General features: G+C 45.7%; 1 protein-coding gene across 1 annotated transcript; it reads left to right on the top strand.

Annotated features, from left to right (window-relative positions):
- Positions 1 to 381: 381 nt before the first annotated feature.
- NCR2 (natural cytotoxicity triggering receptor 2) lies at positions 382 to 18,163 on the top strand. The gene is made up of 4 exons (XM_083171101.1): positions 382 to 526; positions 13,203 to 13,605; positions 13,860 to 13,979; positions 17,868 to 18,163. The coding sequence occupies exons 1-4, from the start codon at positions 484 to 486 to the stop codon at positions 18,019 to 18,021; spliced, it is 720 nt and encodes a 239-aa protein (XP_083027227.1). The 5' UTR covers positions 382 to 483; the 3' UTR covers positions 18,022 to 18,163.
- The last annotated feature ends 736 nt before the right edge of the window (positions 18,164 to 18,899 follow it).

Below are 18,899 nucleotides of genomic sequence, written 5' to 3' on the forward strand. Positions count from 1 at the left end.
TCCTGTACGAGGACAGGACGGGCAGTTGACATCTGATGATGTCAGCTGCCCGCCCCTGGCACCCGCATCATGGGGGCATTACCATGGGAAAACCCAACGAAACGCTGTACATTACCATGGCAGCATCCTCCGGCCTGCTGCCCCTGCCCGCTCTGTTATATGTTTTTGCGCAAATTGGCATGGGAGCGCATGGACCAGAATAAGGTCCATTATCTGAAGTAGCCATAAAATCTTGCTGTACCCTTAATAAGGAAATTGCCTAACATATAACAAAATGCCATTGTGGCATATCTTCTTCCTCAAGTAGGACATAGTGCTGCCTGTGACATTAATGGTGCACTTAGTTATATATATATAAATAGTAATATCCAGCTCACCACATTGCACAATGTAACTCATGTTGCCTCATTCCTCTTCATTCTCTGTGCGGCATCAGAAACAGTCAGTCTCGTGGCTTGCCGTGCCTTACCACATCTTGCAGACATGGCCACCTGCTCTTCATTCACCTACATCATAACTCTGCTGGGTAAGTGCTCACCTGTACAGTATACTTTTCCACCACTTCACTAAGCTGACTGTTTGAAACGTCCTATAACAATATAAGCTAGTTCAGAGATAGGGAAATGGATACATCACTGCTACTGATGTCTAGCTCTCACGGACTGTTCGTATAGGAGTATTGTTGTCTATGTGGGGATTATTAGTATTTTTAAAGACACACCATATAGATCAAGGGGTATTTTATTCATTGATAGGCGCTGCCTCTCATGAGCAAATGGATTCAGTAGACCACTTTAAGGCGTCATTTCTATATCCAATTTAATTAAGATTCATGAACTTGTATAGGCATCCTCTCATTTACTAGACTCCCTGTGACCTGGTAGACTGCATAATAATCTGACGGCTCGCCAAAGGCGATCCAACTGTGGTCAGTACAATTCTTTACATTGTGATATGCGTGCCTCCTGTAGCTTAGCTCAGGCAATATATAGACAGTCAATGTTATGGTATGTTAACAACATTATGTGGAACACTGTCCATTCACATGAATGTCCCATAACTGTATAACTAAGGGCCAGATGTATCAATCTTCAAAAGTGATAAAATGGAGAGTGATAAACAGCCAGCCAATCAGCTCCCACCTGTCATTTTTCAAACCCAGCCAGTAACATGACAGGTAGGAGCTGATTGGCACACTCTATTTTGTCGACTTTCATACAGTCGACCTTATGACCCATACCCCTTTCAGCTTACTTTATTACAGTATTTACATTTTCATACATAACATCCACAGTGTTGCTTGTTTAGCCACACACAGCAGCTACATTCAACCAAAATAATGGGCACACCACGGAAAGTCCTATTTAAATTCTGAAACAGGTGACTTTTCATGCATTTTAGCATGACACCCCTGGGGGATGGGGGGGGGGGGGGATGAGCTTAGATGCCTGTAAACATTTTTTGAATATAGCCCTTTAAGGGGAGAAATGATCTAAAATGTAGTAACAGCAGTGTAATAATGAAAATTAGAGGAGAGGGGGCATGGGGCAATAATATTAAAGAAATAATGTAAGGGGCATAAATCATAAATCAGGAATGGAAATAAAGGGCTATGGATTGTTTGCCCCCCCCCCCCCCCCCACAAGGTCTAAATCCACCTCTACTTCCACCCCATTAAAAAAGTATAGCTGATGATGTGTTGGACCTTCACACAAAATGCCATACACCTAAATATTTATTTACAGTTACAAGAAAGGGTGGGATACAGAAAAGCTTTTATGAAGTGCCAAATTGGTATATTGCAGCACACGTGTTCTTTCATGATGTCAAATATTTACTGTTGTGCAAATCCTGCCTAGTTTTGTGTGATAAGTGCATGCATATATGCAGAAAGAAACAAATTAGCACTGTGAACATGGGTCTATGATCTGCACTGTGGAAACTTTGTGAATTTGTGTTAAGGTGGCGAGTTTGGTTTGCACAGCTGTTTGCAAGGAAATTTCTACACACATTGATCTATGTCAGGGTTCCTCAAACTATTTTGCTCTGGGACCCCATCAGACAATAAAAATAATTACGGGACCCCAGCAAGTTATTGCAGAAGGTCATCACGTCACATGTGTAGTCAGCAGACAGTACATACATGGCAGCATTGTGGAGGCACAGAGTGATGGGAGGAGTCTAAAATAACTGACAATTCAACAGACTTTTCAGACTCCTTGAATCCCTGACTGAGATTATAAAAGTCATCAGCCTGATGGTCAGCAACATGGAGTCACGACCCCATGCTAAGAAGGTCGGGACCGACTTTGGGGTCAAGACCCACAGTTTGAGAACCGCTGATCTATGTAATACCATTTTCAACCACATAAAAATGATTTATAACACCTGAAACATGTAGGTTATATTGGAAGATAGGTCGACATGAGTTTTTTTTGAGCCGAGTTGTGCTGACAGGCGGGATTTCATACACTACCATCCACTAGGGCATGGAGGAAGAATATAATAGTGTGCCGAGCACAGCGATCCATGCGAGGGGCCTTGGTACACTGATATGGTGTCCATGTAGACTTAAGTCGAATTTCGGGACAAAGAACACAAAAAACTCATGTCAGAATTACCATTGTCAACCTAATGCTTGTGTCCACCTTGCTACCCTGTCGGCCTTAGCCATGTCAACCTATTTCAAGTGTGGGTGTAACCCCTGTTGGCCGTTAGTGATCAAGCTTGATACATCTGGTCCTGCAAAAGTCCTGTTATAGATTGAACTAGTCGTAAATGAATATATAGAAAGGTATATATATATTAGGATTGTGTACACAATAACTTTCGTGTATAGGGGAGATTTAAAGAGACACATTATAATACTGGTTTATTGAAAATGATCCCAATTCATTGGTACACTGATACAGTGAATTGATATGACACGCAATCTCTACAACTAATCTTACTAGCATCTGTTAGAGTAGAGGTGTTTGGCATCCTGATACAAAGTGGGACATTTACTAAGATGGGATAAGTTCTATTTACATGCAATGTTGCTATGGACAAACAATCAGAATCTATTTCTTATTTATTTTGCACCTTCTAGAGGATAATAGATAGCATCGGATTGGTTGCCCATAGCAACACCCCATCTGAAATAGAACTCTCATCTTAGTAGTTTTTAAAGTGTTTTATTTCCCATTTTCTATACTTTATCACTCATCTTTTTTTATATTTTGCAGCTTTTTAATCAGTAAGGATATTCGTTTAACCGATGTATTAATAAAAGTTATATTTTGAGATTTCTTTGGTGCACCACACAAAAGGTGCCTACACACTGTCCATATTTGACCATGTTATGAAAATTGCTGTCCAATAAATCACTCAGCACATACACACAGCGATTTTAATCCTATAATACCAGGAAACAGCCGGCGATGATGCGGGAGCTCGTATCAGCGCTCATCACTCATCGCCCACCCTTACACACTAAGAGATTTTGAGCTCAAAGTAGCTCAAAACGTGAAAAGCGAGCTACTCTGAGCTAAAAATCGCCTAGTCTGTATGGGTCTAAAGACACTCTTTCCTTTTTCTGTATCTTGTTCCTGGAACAAACCATTTTGCATGCAAGGAAAATACGGACTACTTTTGCATGAAGCAAACAAATACTGTGTAGCCTTGTTTTACAGTGAAATTTGGAATTAAGATATAACCTGCTCATCCCAAGCGTAAAGCTCTGCATGTTTTAAACCTGCCTCATCGGCACCCAAGTGTTTGTTATATAGCAATGTGAGAAGTATGGAAGGTTATTTTTGCTATAGGTAAATGTAGTTCTTCTATTTCTAAGGCACCATAGAAAATAAAGACAGGTGGATATCCAGTCCAAATTGTAAATAATGCGACCAAAGTATGGAAGGAAATAATTAAAATATACAGTATAGAAACAATTTAATATGCATCATTTCACTTACAGTAGCACCTACATTTCGCTACTTACATTCTACTTGCATAAACCTGTGCTGTGATAAAAATACATCAGTATTATTGATTAAATGTCTGATGTGCATTATGGACATCCATTGTGCTCTTTATTCTTTTAGTTGTGCAGATCTATAGGTGCCCATACACGTACCAATTACCCGGTACTTTTTGTGCTAAAATAGCATCGCATCCCATGCACAACGATGCTATTTTAGCACAAAAAGTACCGGGTAATTGGTACGTGTATGGGCACCTTATAAGCTTGGGTGCTAGATAGGATCCCGACTGTCAAAACACCGACAGCCGGGTTCCCGACGGCCACCGGCTATTTTCCCTCGTGGGGGTCCACGACTCCCATAGAGGGAGAATAGAATAGGTGGCTCGCTTAGCGAGCCACTGTGCCCGCAAGGGGCTTAGTTGGGCTCACCATGCTGTCTGGGTCCGGCCAGTCGGGATCCCGATGTCGGACTAATGACTGTCGGGATCCTGACTGTCGGACCCCTGTAAAACACCTATAAGCTTTATGTTGTGCTTCCAGTTGTTCTTCTGTGCGTGCCCCATCTCAGCAGTCTCTGCTCTTTCTGCCTTTTTTTTTTCGGTCCCAGTGACCCATATTTATTATCAGGGATGGGGGAACCTTTGGCACTCCAGCTGTAGTTGAACTGCACATCCCAGCATGCCCTGCTGCAGTTTTGCTATTTAGCCATGCTAAAACTGTTGCAGGGCATGCTGGGATGTGTAGTTCAACAACAGCTGGATTGACAAAGGTTCCTCATCCTTGGTATAAATCATACTGCTCATACGTTTGCTTCTTACGTTTTTGGGTTATTGATTTTTGTTTATAGATCTATATTTTCCCCAAATATATATACATTACAAATAAAACAGGTTTTAGGCAAGAAACTACAAATATCAGTCATGCTGCCAGGCCAATAATAGTACAGAAAATGAAAAGGACGGATTTAAGGAAAGGTTTATTGTTCAAAATAGTGACATATCACATGGTATGATTCTGTCTGTCTCACAGCATTATGCAGATAACAGCATTTTGAATTTAGCAGCAGTAAAACTTACAGATGTGAAAATAGGAATTTGGTACTCACCGATAATTCCCTTTCTCCGAATCCGAAGGGGACACTGAAGTACTACGCTGGGGATAGTGTGGTGTTATGGAGGAGTTGGCACTTTAAGAACTTGAAGTGTGGTGTGGCTCCTCCCCCTCTATCCCCCCCTCAGACTCCAGTCTTAGTTACTGTGCCCGAGAGGAGAAAAGAGACCAGGAAACCTCTGACAGAGAGAGAGAGAGAATGAAAACAAGACACCGAAACAAAAATAAGTCAAAAGAACTTACATACAGACCATCGCATGCAACACAACCTGGCCACATGCGACCTGTAAAAACCCCTCCCTTACCAGAAGACCAGTGCCGGGAGGGCGCTCAGTGTCCCCTTCGGATTCGGAGAAAGGGAATTATCGGTGAGTACCAAATTCCTATTTTCTCCTTCATCCTCTGGGGACACTGAAGTACTACGCTGGGGACGTCCCAAAGCCATCCCCACGGGCGGGAAGGCGCTGGGCATCCTGAAGCACCGCGCGGCCAAACCTAGTAGAGGATGCCGCGAAGGTGTCAAACCTATAAAACTTAATAAAGGTATTGGGCCCAGACCAAGTGGCTGCCCTACATACCTGAGAAAGAGACACCCCCCTGGCCGCCGCCCAAGAAGGTCCCACCGAACGGGTGGAATGAGCCGAAACTCTAGTAGGCGGAGGCCGGGAGGCCTGAACATAAGCTTGTTTAACGGTTAGACAAATCCACCTGGCCAAAGTTTGCTTGGTAGCCGGCCAACCACGTTTTGCGGAACAGTATAGGACAAACAGAGAATCCGACTTCCTGAGATCCTTGGTTCTGTCCACATAAACCTGCAAAGTTCTGACCACATCCAGTGAAGCGAACTCTCCTGTCATGGCCGGAACCACGATTGGCTGATTAAGATGATAAGCCGTCACCACCTTTGGCAAGTAATCCAATCTAGTCCGGAGTTCCGCCCTATCTGAGTGGAACACCAAATACGGAGAACGACATGAAAGAGCACTGAGGTCAGACACTCGTCTAGCCGATGCCAAAGCCAGTAAGATCACCGTCTTCCAGGTGAGTAAACGTAAATCAATAGATTCTAAAGGCTCAAACACCTCCGACTTGAGATAGTCCAGCACCAAAGGAAGATCCCAAGGTTCTTCCGGAGGTCTTACCGGAGGCTGCAGCCTTAGAACCCCATTCAAAAAAGTTTGTATTTCCGGTATCAAGGCTAAACGCCTATGAAAGAAAACCGACAAGGCGGACACCTGGACCTTAAGGGACCCTAAACGAAGGCCCGCCTCAAACCCTGATTGCAAAAACCTCAACAATCGGGACAAAGAAAAAACAGCTGTAGGGCACTTGTGTCGTTCACACCACGACACATAAGCCTTCCAAATCCTGTAATAATGCCGGGAAGTAACCTCCTTCCTGGCTCTCATCATTGTGGGAATGACCTCTTTAGGTACCCCACGCCTACTCAGCAGCTCGGCCTCAACAGCCACGCCGTCAAACGCAGCTGCCTTAATTCTTGGTAGACGAATGGCCCCTGTTGCAATAGATCCTGTCTTTGAGGCAGTAGCCAGGGTTGATCTATCAGGAGCCCCTGAAGATCGGCAAACCAAGGCCGACGAGGCCAATTTGGAGCTATGAAAATCACCGTTGCCTTCTCGCGCTTGATCCGTTTGAGTACTAACTGAATCAAGGGTAACGGAGGGAACACATAGATTAGATGGTAATTCCACTCTGCGGTCAGAGCATCCGTCGCCACTGCCTCCGGATCTCGTGACCTGGAACAATACTGAGCCACCTTGCAATTCCGTTTGGATGCCATCATGTCTATCTGAGGCAACCCCCAACGATTGACAATCTGGCCAAACACCTCCGGATGCAGTGCCCACTCCCCTGGGTGCACATCCTGGCGGCTTAAGTAGTCCGCTTCCCAATTGTCCACCCCTGGAATGAACACCGCCGAGAAGGCCAGAGAATTCCTCTCCGCCCATTGAAGGATCGGGCGTACCTCCTGCATAGCTGCCGACTGCGCGTTCCACCCTGTCTGTTGATATATGCCACAGCCGTGGCATTGTCTGACTGAATTCGGATCGGCTTCCCTCTGATGAACAGGTCCGCCTTGAGAAGAGCCAGACGGATAGCCCGAATCTCCAGAATATTTATCGGCAGGCTTGATTCCTGCGGAGACCAACGGCCCTGAAAGTGACGTCCCATCACAACCGCCCCCCAGCCCCTCAGGCTGGCATCCGTCGTGATGATAGTCCACTCCCAGACTCCGAACCGACGCCCCTCCAACAGATTGGCCGTGTGAAGCCACCAGTGAAGAGACAGCCGACTGCAGGGTGAAAGAATTACCGTCCTGTGCATGTGGACATGCGAACCCGACCACTGCCTCAACAGATCGAGTTGAAAAGTCCTGGAGTGGAAACGGCCGAAAGGCAGAGCCTCGAAGGAGGCGACCATCTTGCCAAGCAACCGAATGCAAAGGTGCACCGACACCCTCCGAGGACGAAGCACCTGCTTCACCAAGTCCTGAATCGAGGCAATTTTCTCCAAAGGAAGGAAGACCCGCTGTACTTCTGTGTCCAGAATCAGTCCAAGAAACACAATCCTTTGGGAAGGTACCATCTGGGATTTCCCATAGTTTAGAATCCAGCCATGCCGAATCAAGGTCTGACAAGTCACGTGAAGCGCCTGTTCCAGCTGACTCTTGGATCCGGCTTTTATCAACAAATCGTAAAGATACGGAACAATCTTGACTCCTAGTGTGTGGAGAAAGGCAACCATGACTGCCATTACCTTGGTGAAAAGGCGAGGCGCCGATGACAGGCCAAAGGGCAGAGCCCGAAATTGAAAATGTTGGTCCTTGATTGCGAACCGAAGGAACCTCTGGCTGTAAGTCGTAAATGGGAATATGTAGATAGGCATCCTTGACGTCCAAGGATGCCAAATATTCCCCCGGTTCCAGACCTGCCACCACCGAGCGAAGCGACTCCATTTTGAATCTGTGGTACATAATGTACTCGTTCAGCTTCTTTAAATTTAAGATCGGCCTTACCGACCCGTCTGGTTTTGGAACCAGGAAAAGAGGAGAATAAAACCCCTCTTTGCGTTGATCGGTTGGGACATGCATTACCACGCCGGCTGATAACAACCGCTGAACTGCTTGGAGTAGTAATTGAGAGTCTTTTTCCGCATGCGGAAGACCCATCGTAAAAAACTGTTGAGGAGGAGAACCGGCAAACTCTAGTTTGTATCCCCGAGACACGACTGAGAGAACCCACTTGTCCTTGCAGGATTCTTCCCAGGCCTGCCGGAAATCCAGAAGCCGCGCTCCTACTCTGGGATCCCCCAGGTAGGAGGGGAGGGCGTCATGCCGCGGGCTTTTCTGGCTGCTTGGCGTCTGTACGCCGGGAGCCAGGGTTAGCGGCGGAGGTGGCGGCGCCAAAGCCTCTACCTCTACCACGGCCCGAGGTAAAGGAACCTCTAGATTTACCTCTGAATTTCGGGGCCCCTCGAAAGGAGCGAAAAGCCGGACCCTGGTAAGGTTTTTTCGGAGGAGGCGCTGAGGAAGGGAGGAAGGTAGATTTACCCCCTGTCGCCTGAGCAATTAATCTATCCAGCTCTGGGCCAAAAAGAACATCCCCCGTAAAGGGAGGAGCTTCCACTGCTTTTTTTATATCCGCCTGCCAAGACTTAAGCCACAAAGACCGCCTGGCTGTAATAGACAGAGCCGAGATCCTTGCCACCAGTGAAGCCGAATCCCTGGCCGCCTCTCCAATATATGCCGCGGATTCCCGCATTTGATCAGCCAACTGAGCTAACTCCTCAGGAGGCCTCTGCTCCTCCAAGCCCCTGGACAAATCCTCTGCCCATTTCTCCATGGCCCTGCTGACCCAGGAGATAACAAAAATAGGACGCAAAGAGACCCCAGCCGTAGAAAAGATGTGCTTAAGCCCCGCCTCCAAACGCCTATCTGGCGCCTCCTTCAGGGCCACCGCTCCCGGAATGGGAAGCGCTGCCTTCTTTGAAAGCTTAGAGACGGAAGCGTCCGCTAACGGCGGGTTCTCCCATTTCGCCCTGGCTTCCGGGGCAAAAGGGTAAGACGCCTTAAAGCGCCTGGATAACTGAAACTTTTTCTCAGGCACTTTCCAAATGTCCAACAGAGGCTTCTCCAACTCTATGGACTCAGGAAAAGTTACCGCAGCCTTAACAGGACGGCCAAAAATAGAAACCGGAGCAGGAGGTTCTTGCTCAGCAACATTAAGGGTCACCTTAATAGCCTGAATCAAGGCCTCTAAACCTTGAGCCTCATCCTGAACACCCTGCTCTTCATCCACAGGCGCAAAGGTATCATCCAACGCCTGGCACTCCCCCTCTTCTAGAGGGTTAACTTCCTCCTCATCAGAGGTATCAATCCTCAAAACCAAAGGAGCACCCCTTTTTTTAGGTGGAGGAGGGGCGCTGGACTGTGTAGGCATAACGGTGGATTGTACCAGCGAATCCACTGACCTAATCAACTCTCTGGCCCATGAAGGCTCAGCAGAAGACATAGTGGACAGATGAGAATGTAAAATCTCCCTGTCCCTACGAGACGCTGCCAGCTCAGAAGCTAAGGTAGCTAACACACTTGTAACCCCTTCAGCATTAAGGAGAGCAGCTTGCTGTTGAACAGCCCCTCCTTTATAGCAATCCTTACACAGTGACACACCTTTCACATGTTGTGTAAATTGCTGATTACACTGAGTGCAAGTGAACAACTTCTGAGAAGCCTTAGAGCCAGAAGCTTTTGTTGCCATAATGCAATCCAATACAAACACTTCCTTCACTCAGCACACTCTAACACAGCCACACAGATAGCAGTGTAAACCCAGCAGTGTAAAAAGAGGAAATACAATAGGGGGAGAGGAGCTCACCTTCCCCGAATTAGGCCCACCTGAACACTCCAAGCGGGGACTCCTAAAAGGAGAACCCCTTCACTCACCCAGCGCAGTGACACAGTCTGTCCAGTCTGGGTGAAGCGCCTTGCTGTCCTGTAGCAGAAGAATCCGATGAGACACAGCAAGCAGAGGAAGGCAGCGTGGGCAGAGAGGCAGCGTTTGCCGCGCTGAGGATCTTTAATGCGGAGGAGACGCCCATGACACGCCTCCTCCTTCCTCCGTCCCAGCGCGCGCTGAGGACAGCGGCGCTGAGACACAATCTGCCCCTCAGCTGGACCAGCGCGCGACTCTGGTCCAGCAGTCACCCGGCGCATAGCGCCTTGCGTCCTGATCCCTCCGGCGGGTGACATAGCCGACGGAGCGGTAACACAAGCCGCGAGCAGCTGTGGCGGCTCCCCCGCATCTAACATGCAGGCGGCTGAGGTCAGCAGCGTGCGCCGCACGCAGAGCCGCTCTGACCTCCCGGAGAGCTTGTATACACTGCAGGCAGCCAGTCTAACACCCAGGCTGCCTGCACACTTCATAATAAACAACAAAAAATAAATAAAATAAGGACAAACAGAGACTCCTGCGGGAGCCTCTTGCCCAGGGATCCTACTCCTCCGGGCACTAAACTAAGACTGGAGTCTGAGGGGGGGATAGAGGGGGAGGAGCCACACCACACTTCAAGTTCTTAAAGTGCCAACTCCTCCATAACACCACACTATCCCCAGCGTAGTACTTCAGTGTCCCCAGAGGATGAAGGAGAAATTCAGGTTAAACCTAATCACATTGCGTTGATAATTTGCTGAAGTAAATCCCTTGACTAGAAAATTGGTCACGCTAAGAATTACAAAGGATAAATTGCCATTAGTTAAATAGATTTCATCAAAAGTTAGAAAAGCATTTTTTTATTGATGTTGTAAAATTCTGGGCATGTTTGAAATCTGCAGAAAGTATTATGTCTTACGGTATATTGCTGGGAATTAAGGGTGTAGATCTAATGCACCTGTTAAGGCAGGTTAACAAGATAAAATACAATAATAAAAAATATGTCCCTATCCTCGTAAAAATAAGTAACTAATGTCATAGCTGTGATTGTTATGACACAAGCTTAACCCTTTGAGGGCCAATGTTGCTATGAGAGATATTCAAAATATCGGCTAAAAATGGCAGCGTCTCTCACAGCGACTGTTCTTATAGTATACATAAATACAAATACAGCCAGGTCATTGAATTGAAGTTTAGTTAAATATTACACCCAAATAAAGAACAGTGGCTGTGAGCGGCGCTGGCATTTTTAGCAGATATTTTGAGGATCTCTCACAGCAACGTTGAAACTCAAAGGGTTGAGGCCTCTTGAGAAAACGGCAACCAGCAATAGGCAATGCCAGGCCAGGCTAGTAATAACAGTATAACAGGAAGACCCACAATGTGACATCCCCTAGATCAGTCCATCAGAGCTGATACAGTACACAGGCAAGTAAAAAACACCAAAAATAAGCCAGCCTTGTTATATAGCACTGCAGCTCTTCATGAAACTTCTTGGTTTACAATGTAAAGTTATGTACTGCCTTCAGTGCCGAATTTCCCATTAGGCACGTGAGGCACGTGCCTAGGGGCGGCACATGTTTGGGGGTGGCACTTGGATGCTTCTGTTGGTGCTGTCAGCCTGAAATGTACCAGTAACTGCACAATATCCACTGTACTGTTCCGTATTCCAACTTGTATAGAGTGTACATGTATAGGGCATGCAGATACTGTCCCTGTAATCTGTCCTACTTACTTATTCTATCAAATGAGGGCTTATAAATAATCAATAAAAACAATACAATTAGGAGGGGGCGGCCATTATTGTTGTGCCTACGGGCGCACTCACTCCTAAATCCGCCCCTGACTGCCTTGCAGTTGGCAATTATTAACTGCTTGGGCATGCTAGTATTATAAAACTACTAGTACCAGCATTCCCCTGCCTGCCAGGGACTATCAAGGCATTCTGTAGTCTTACGAACTGCATATAACTACAGTATTACTGTATTATCGAATGACTGCAAATGCGTACTGGACATAGCGCGCAGGCGCAAGGCCAGACAGTGGGGGAAAAAAACAGCAAATACTTTTTTCACAAGCCCCCTATGCAACTTGGCTGACAGAACGCCAGCATTTGGGTGTTTTAACCTGTCGCTTTCTGCGAGTGTCCGGAAAAACGCTGGTGTGTACAAGTGTTTTCAGGGAGTTGTGGCAGGGTCAGAGTTGCACACTGGGAAAATCATACGAAGGTGAGTGAGTTACATATGGATTTGCAGCTGGCCAGCAATCGGCGGTATATTTGCAAACTTGCACAGGGCGACTATCTGGCCTCTACAAATTTGCACAGTAGTGATCAGGTCTGAAATGAATCAGGCCCTTTCTCGATTATTGCACAAGGCACTTAACAGAATGAACATAATACAGTCCAGAAAAGCTTTTTATACAATACAGAAAGCATGGAGATGATAGGGACAATTAAGAAAATGCTTGAGTAAAGAGGAATGTCAATGTTTTTGAAGGATTCTAGAGTGGGGGAATGGGTTACACAGACAGAGCAGCATGTCAGATGAATTCTGGGAGATTGTAGGTATGCTAATGGTTCATCTACAGATCGCAGTAATTGAGCAGGGCAGTTTCTATCATCAATAAAGCCATTTATAGGCAATTGCCATCTCCTGTTTCAGAAAATGTCAATGTTACTTTATTTTTCATAAATGCACATTTAACTGTAAACTTGGACACAATGGGGCAGATGTATTAAGCCTTAACAAGAGATAAATGCAAGGGCGATAAAGAGAGATAAACATCCAGCCAATCACCTGCTAACTGCCATGTTACAGGCTGTGTTTGAAAAAAGTCAGTAAGGAGCTGATTGGCTGGACGTTTATCTCTCCTTATCACCCTTGCATTTAATCATCTCTTGTTAAGGCTTAATACATTCGCCCCAATGACCTTGATCTGGATCTGTGGTTAGATATTCTCTGATGTTTCAATTGTGTGTTGTAAGAACATTCTACTTCTAGTTTGTTCCACAATAATGCACAACAAATTCATACATGACCTATAATACACATTACTGCAAGTTTGGAGGCATATCCTGTGTAAGGTGATTTGATGGCCATGTGTGGTGTGATGTATGTTTGATGCAACATTTTGTATAGATGTTCATAAAATGAATAAACATCCTCCTTGTGTATCAGGTTTATCAGACTGGAGCCTGGCAAAGGATACCACTGTGTACTCACGACACCTAGGGGAGACCCTGACAATTATCTGCCCGTATAAGCGACATGAAGGTAGCTGGGGGAGGAAAATATGGTGCAAAGAGGATGATGATGGTTTTTGCCAGACTGTCGTCACTGCTCGTTACTGGCAGTCGTCTGTGAGAACAAATGGGAACACGAACATCTATGACAACAAGGAAGAAGCTCTTCTCACAATCAACATGAGTGACTTAGAAAGGAGCGACACTGGCATATACCAGTGTAGGATAAACACTTTTGGGGATGTTAACACTCTACAGAGGATACAAGTGCAGGTGCTTGAAGTTCCCCTCCCGGGAAACATTTCCGAGTTGGGAAAAGTGCAGCACAGCATCTCTGGGTAAGGAGAATCTTTCACTTTTATTACCACTTGCAACTTTAAGGTGCTAATTGGAATAGTTACAGGGATCTGTCTCCATGCGCACTCCTGTGAGGTGTAGGAATCACTGAGCAAGGATTAATATACAGAAAATTGTATGGTGCTAGTATTGCAAATAATTGAATCAGCATCACTGGATTTTTATGTTTATGGATAAATCTAGCTACTGCATTACATGCAACTCATACTTATTACATGTGCTTGAAATTTCAAAGGTCACCGTCTGAATTACAAGTACCTTTACCATTGCTCGTTGTTGGGAGCAGCCTGTTGTTGTGTAAATTATTGCTGATGGGACTGCTCTGCAGCTGGTGGAAACGCCAACAGAGAAGAAGGTAAGGAATGGAGCCAACTCAGGATGGTTGGAATTTTATTTCACCCAAGTGTTATTATCACAGGGCAGCCCTGTGTTCCAACCGCTATTATTAAAATTCTAATATTAATAGACCAGTGGACAATATTGTAACTATGCTGTATCTGTTACCTTCTAAACTAATATCCTGTTACCCTTGGCAACCGCAGCCTGATATTGTAATTTCAGCAATCAGTAGCCCTTAATGAGGCCTCTCCATTCACAGACAATGTGAATGGCTGTAAAAAACATTTGCATATGACTAGATGCAATGAAATCCATTGCACTGTGTCTTAACAAGTTAACCTATTTGCTGACTTAGAATAGGAAATAAACCTTTGTACACAGCGAATTATATGCTATATACTTATATACAGTATAAGAAATTGATCGATACTGTGGGTGACATTCTATGGGATGAGATAATCTGACTTTGGCGAATTTTATCGCAAAAACGGCCGTTTTCGCACTTTTTCCCGAATTCGCATATTTAATGGGATGCGAAAATCGGCAAAAAGTGCGGTTTTGCCGCGAAATCGCACTTTTTAGAAGTGCGATTTTTAGTTTTCGCCAGAACTCGCATCCAGATGTTTTCACATTGAAAAGTATACAATTCGCATATTTAATGAGATGCAAATTTGAAAAATGTGTCTAAAAAGCTCAAAAAAATCAGACCAGGTTCTGATATGCGATTTGGCCAGAACCCTGCACAGATCATAGAGATCTGTGCATGGCCCTGTGTTAAAAAATGTGGAAAAGTGTTTTTTTACAAAAAAAATTGTGTGGGGTCCCCCCTCCTGAGCATAACCAGCCCCGGGCTCATTGAGCCAGGGCTGGTTCCAAAAATACGGGGGACAAAAAGCATAGGGGTCCCCCGTATTTCTAAAACCAGCCCCGGACTCTTGGACCGGTCCTGGTTCCAAAAATACGGGGGACAAAAAATCTGGGGGTCCCCCGTATTTTGAAACCAGCACCGGGCTCCAACAGCACTCGGTGTCATGCCACAGCCGGGGGACACTTTTTATATAAGGTCCCCCGGCCGAAACATGAGCACCGTGGCTCGTCAGCCTTGGACGGGGTACCTGGAGGAGTGGGGACCCCCCCATAAAGGCCCCCCCCCCAGGCTTCACCCGTCCAGGGCTGAAGCCCGGGGCTGTCACCGGCGTCCGTGGCCAGTGGACGCCGGCCTGATAGTGTTAAATCTTCCATACATAACATTGCTTGATACAGAAGAACTACAAGTGCCAGCAGACCTCCCCCGCATGCTGGGACTTGGAAAACCACAAGTCCCAGCATGCGGGGCATTAATGGGCCCGCTGGGACTTGTAGTCCACCTGTAAAAAGAATGTTAAAAAAAAACACACACACACAGAGCAGTAAAACTTTATTACACACACACACACACCTCACTTTTACACCGCTATACATACCGATCCAGGATCCAGCGCTGGTCTCTCTGCAGCAGAGCCGGACAGCCCGCACTGACAGCGGGCTGAACCGGCTTCCTCCGATGCAGCTAACAGCTTCTGTCGCGCTGTCCCAGCGCTACAGAGGCTGAAAGCGTGATTGGCCGATGCGTCTCCATGGAGACGCATAGCTCAGCCCTGATTGGCTGAGCTATGCGTCTCCATGGAGACGCATAAGCCAAAGACGCTCTCAGCCTCTGTAGCGCTGGGACAGCGCTACAGAGGCTGTTAGCGGCATCGGAGAGAGCCCGTTGTCCCCGCTGTCAGTGCGGGGGTAGCCGGCTCTGCAGCAGAAGGGAGACCAGCGCTGGATCCTGGATCGGTGAGTATATTGTTGTAAAAGTGAGGTGTGTGTGTGTGCAATAAAGTTTTACTTCTCTGTGTGTTTTTTTAAACATTCTTTTTACAGGTGGACTACAAGTCCCAGCGGGCCCATTAATGCCCTGCATGCTGGGACTTGTGGTTCTCCAAGTCCCAGCATGCGGGGGAGGTCTGCTGGCACTTGTAATTCTTCTGTATCAAGCAATGTTATGTATGGAAGATTTAACACTATCAGGCCGGCGTCCACTGGCCACGGACGCCGGTGACAGCCCCGGGCTTCAGCCCTGGACGGGTGAAGCCTGGGGGGGACCCCTTTATGGGGGGGTCCCCACTCCTCCAGGTACCCCGTCCAAGGCTGACCAGCCACGGTGCTCATGTTTCGGCCGGGGGACCTTAGATAAAAAGTGTCACCCGGCTGTGGCATGACACCGAGTGCTGTTGGAGCCCGGTGCTGGTTTCAAAATACGGGGGACCCCCAGATTTTTTGTCCCCCGTATTTTTGGAACCAGGACCGGTCCAAGAGTCCGGGGCTGGTTTCAGAAATACGGGGACCCCTATGCTTTTTGTCCTCCGTATTTTTGGAACCAGCCCTGGCTCAATGAGCCCGGGGCTGGTTATGCTCAGGAGGGGGGACCCCACGCCATTTTTTTTTTTTTGATGAATAAAAAATCGCACATTTCCTTAAATTCGCACATTTTCATGCCTAAAATTCGCACATTTTCATGCCTAAAATTCGCACATTATCGCACTTTTCATTCCAGAATTCGCACCTCATTAAATATGCGAATTCGCTGCAAAAATGCAATATTAAAAAAGTGTAAGCACTATGTAAGCACGATAATGGGCGATTTTGAAAGTGCGAAAAATTCTCATCCCATAGAATGTCACCCTGTATGTCTTATGTAGTTGCACATGCAACCATATAACTCAGTCGCTACTGCGTCTGAGTCTCTTAAGAATATCTATTGAAAATTACTATACATTGCAACGGTCTGGTAACTGAACATGATCCTTCAGTGATAATCGCTATCCACACTTGTAATGGTAAAAGCTTGTAAATCGTCAGAGCCGCTATTATGATTATAATGAAAGGATGCACCTAGACACACAGTTATGTTTGGGATCACGGATCCAACTCCGTGTCCTAGTATATTATAAATCCTTAGGGGGCAATGGTTCACAAAGGGTAACAGATATGTACATGATACAGTTTACACAATACAGTTTAGACTATACACAGATTACAGCTATATATGAAATGAACGCAGGCCCAGGGAACCAGATCTGCTGAGTTCTTCCTAGGTCACATCTTCCTGTTCAGTTTGTGAGTGATTGTGGGTGAGTGTGAGAGAGAAACACAGTATCTGGTCATTTTAAGGGAAGCGGAGGGAGAGTCAATCTTGGTGGTCATTGGGTAAAGCAAAGGGACTGGGCATCTCCTCATTGGTTCTTCCTTCCACAGGGATGTCTTCCTGTTCACATATAATTTCCTGGGCAAGCTTCCTTTGTTTTGGAGCCATGAGGTAGGAACTGGTTTCAACTGGTAATGCTTCCTCTGTTTGGTGTTTCACATAATGATTCACCACACATACAAATATATCTAAGGTCATGTATTGTGATCGCATTACAATCACTATACTGACCTTGCGTCTGTGGCGGCAATTACAACATTACTACACATAAAGTATGGACGACCATATTCCAATACTTTGGGGAATACATAAATGTACACATAAAAGAAATATCTATATGATATAGTCATTAATGCATTACATCCGTCCTGGATCGATTAATGATTATTTTTGATTAAAACTAGAACTACGCAAATAGCGTAGTTAAAATGGCATAGAGGACGGTCGCAATACCTTAATAGCGTAGAGGTGCAATATAGTTTTCCACACTATGTAAGCAGCCGCTGGTACATATGGCTCCTTTTGCAGTGGAGGTCACTTTTGGTGATGTTACATAATACAAACCAGTATTTATTTTTAGTGCTTGAAAATCTGATCTAAATGGAGTTACACATAAATGTATTTTGTGTGATTTTGTTGGCGCCAGTAACACGTTGGTCTCTTGTTTTGCAGTGTGGATCAAGGCTCCTGTGCTACATCTTCCTCTGAGCAGCTGTTATCTTCTGCGGCTCAGGATGATAAAGGGTGCCACCCCCCTGAGGAAACTAGTGCTATCCCTTACTATATCAATTATGTTTCCATGGGACATCTACAGCAGACACAATGACAGCAACAACCCACCTATCATAACTGATTGTCTGCGGATGAATATTACAGTATTAATGCGCAATGTAACCAGATATATGCTGCATGACATAACATTAGTTATTTAGCAGAAATGAATTTGATTAAAATGGGTTTGCTGCAAATGAAGGAGGCAGCATTAATGTTATATAACATGATGATCCTGGTGATGGTATTGGGGGGTATTCAATGTGGCCGGCGAGGGGGTTTTACAGCGAGGACGGCTTTTCCTCGCTAAAAACAAGCCATATTCGCGTCAAACCCCCTCACCATCAAACCCGATCCCCTTACACTGCGAGGTTTTCCACAAATGCAAGTCCGACACATTTTGTGCCGAGCCCCGTGGTTTTAATGACCACACGCGCCGTTTCAACCTAACCTCAGGCAACAGGCAAGGTGGAAACAGCAGGTGAAGGGGAGTGCGTTTAATACACTGATGGCGAGCTATCGGCACTGCTCGCTGTCATATTGAATATTCCCCTATGACTAGTGGTTGCCTGGCTGCTGAGATCACTAAATTGCATCACAGTTAACATGAAATTCATTGCTTCCGGACTGTGTATTACAAAGCTATACCGCTACACTAGGTCTGGGGGATACATTCATATGTAATAACTAATCAGTGGCAGATTCATGGGCACATTAATGGCTGTTCCCTACTCCCCAGTTTTATAATATTCATTATTAGGTTATATGCCATTTTTTTTGTGATTGCCTTTATAATCTAAAAAAAACAAGTCATGGATTGGACATTTTATTAACATGTGCAACATTTTCTGGGGGTGGAACTTGGATGCTTATTTACTGTACCATTACTGACCGTAATAAAACAAGCTGATGTTTGCAGGACTGAGGTTACAA

Source organism: Crinia signifera, chromosome 2, assembly GCF_055691185.1.
Source record: "Crinia signifera chromosome 2, ASM5569118v1, whole genome shotgun sequence".
NCBI lineage: Eukaryota > Metazoa > Chordata > Amphibia > Anura > Myobatrachidae > Crinia > Crinia signifera.

Bases quoted from the DNA above. Each gene is read 5' to 3' on its own strand.
- NCR2 (XM_083171101.1), top strand. From the start codon at position 484: ATGGCCACCTGCTCTTCATTCACCTACATCATAACTCTGCTGG. The intron at 527-13,202 runs GTAAGTGCTCAC...CTTGTGTATCAG, and splicing joins CTACATCATAACTCTGCTGG to GTTTATCAGACTGGAGCCTG. The intron at 13,606-13,859 runs GTAAGGAGAATC...GAAATTTCAAAG, and splicing joins GTGCAGCACAGCATCTCTGG to GTCACCGTCTGAATTACAAG.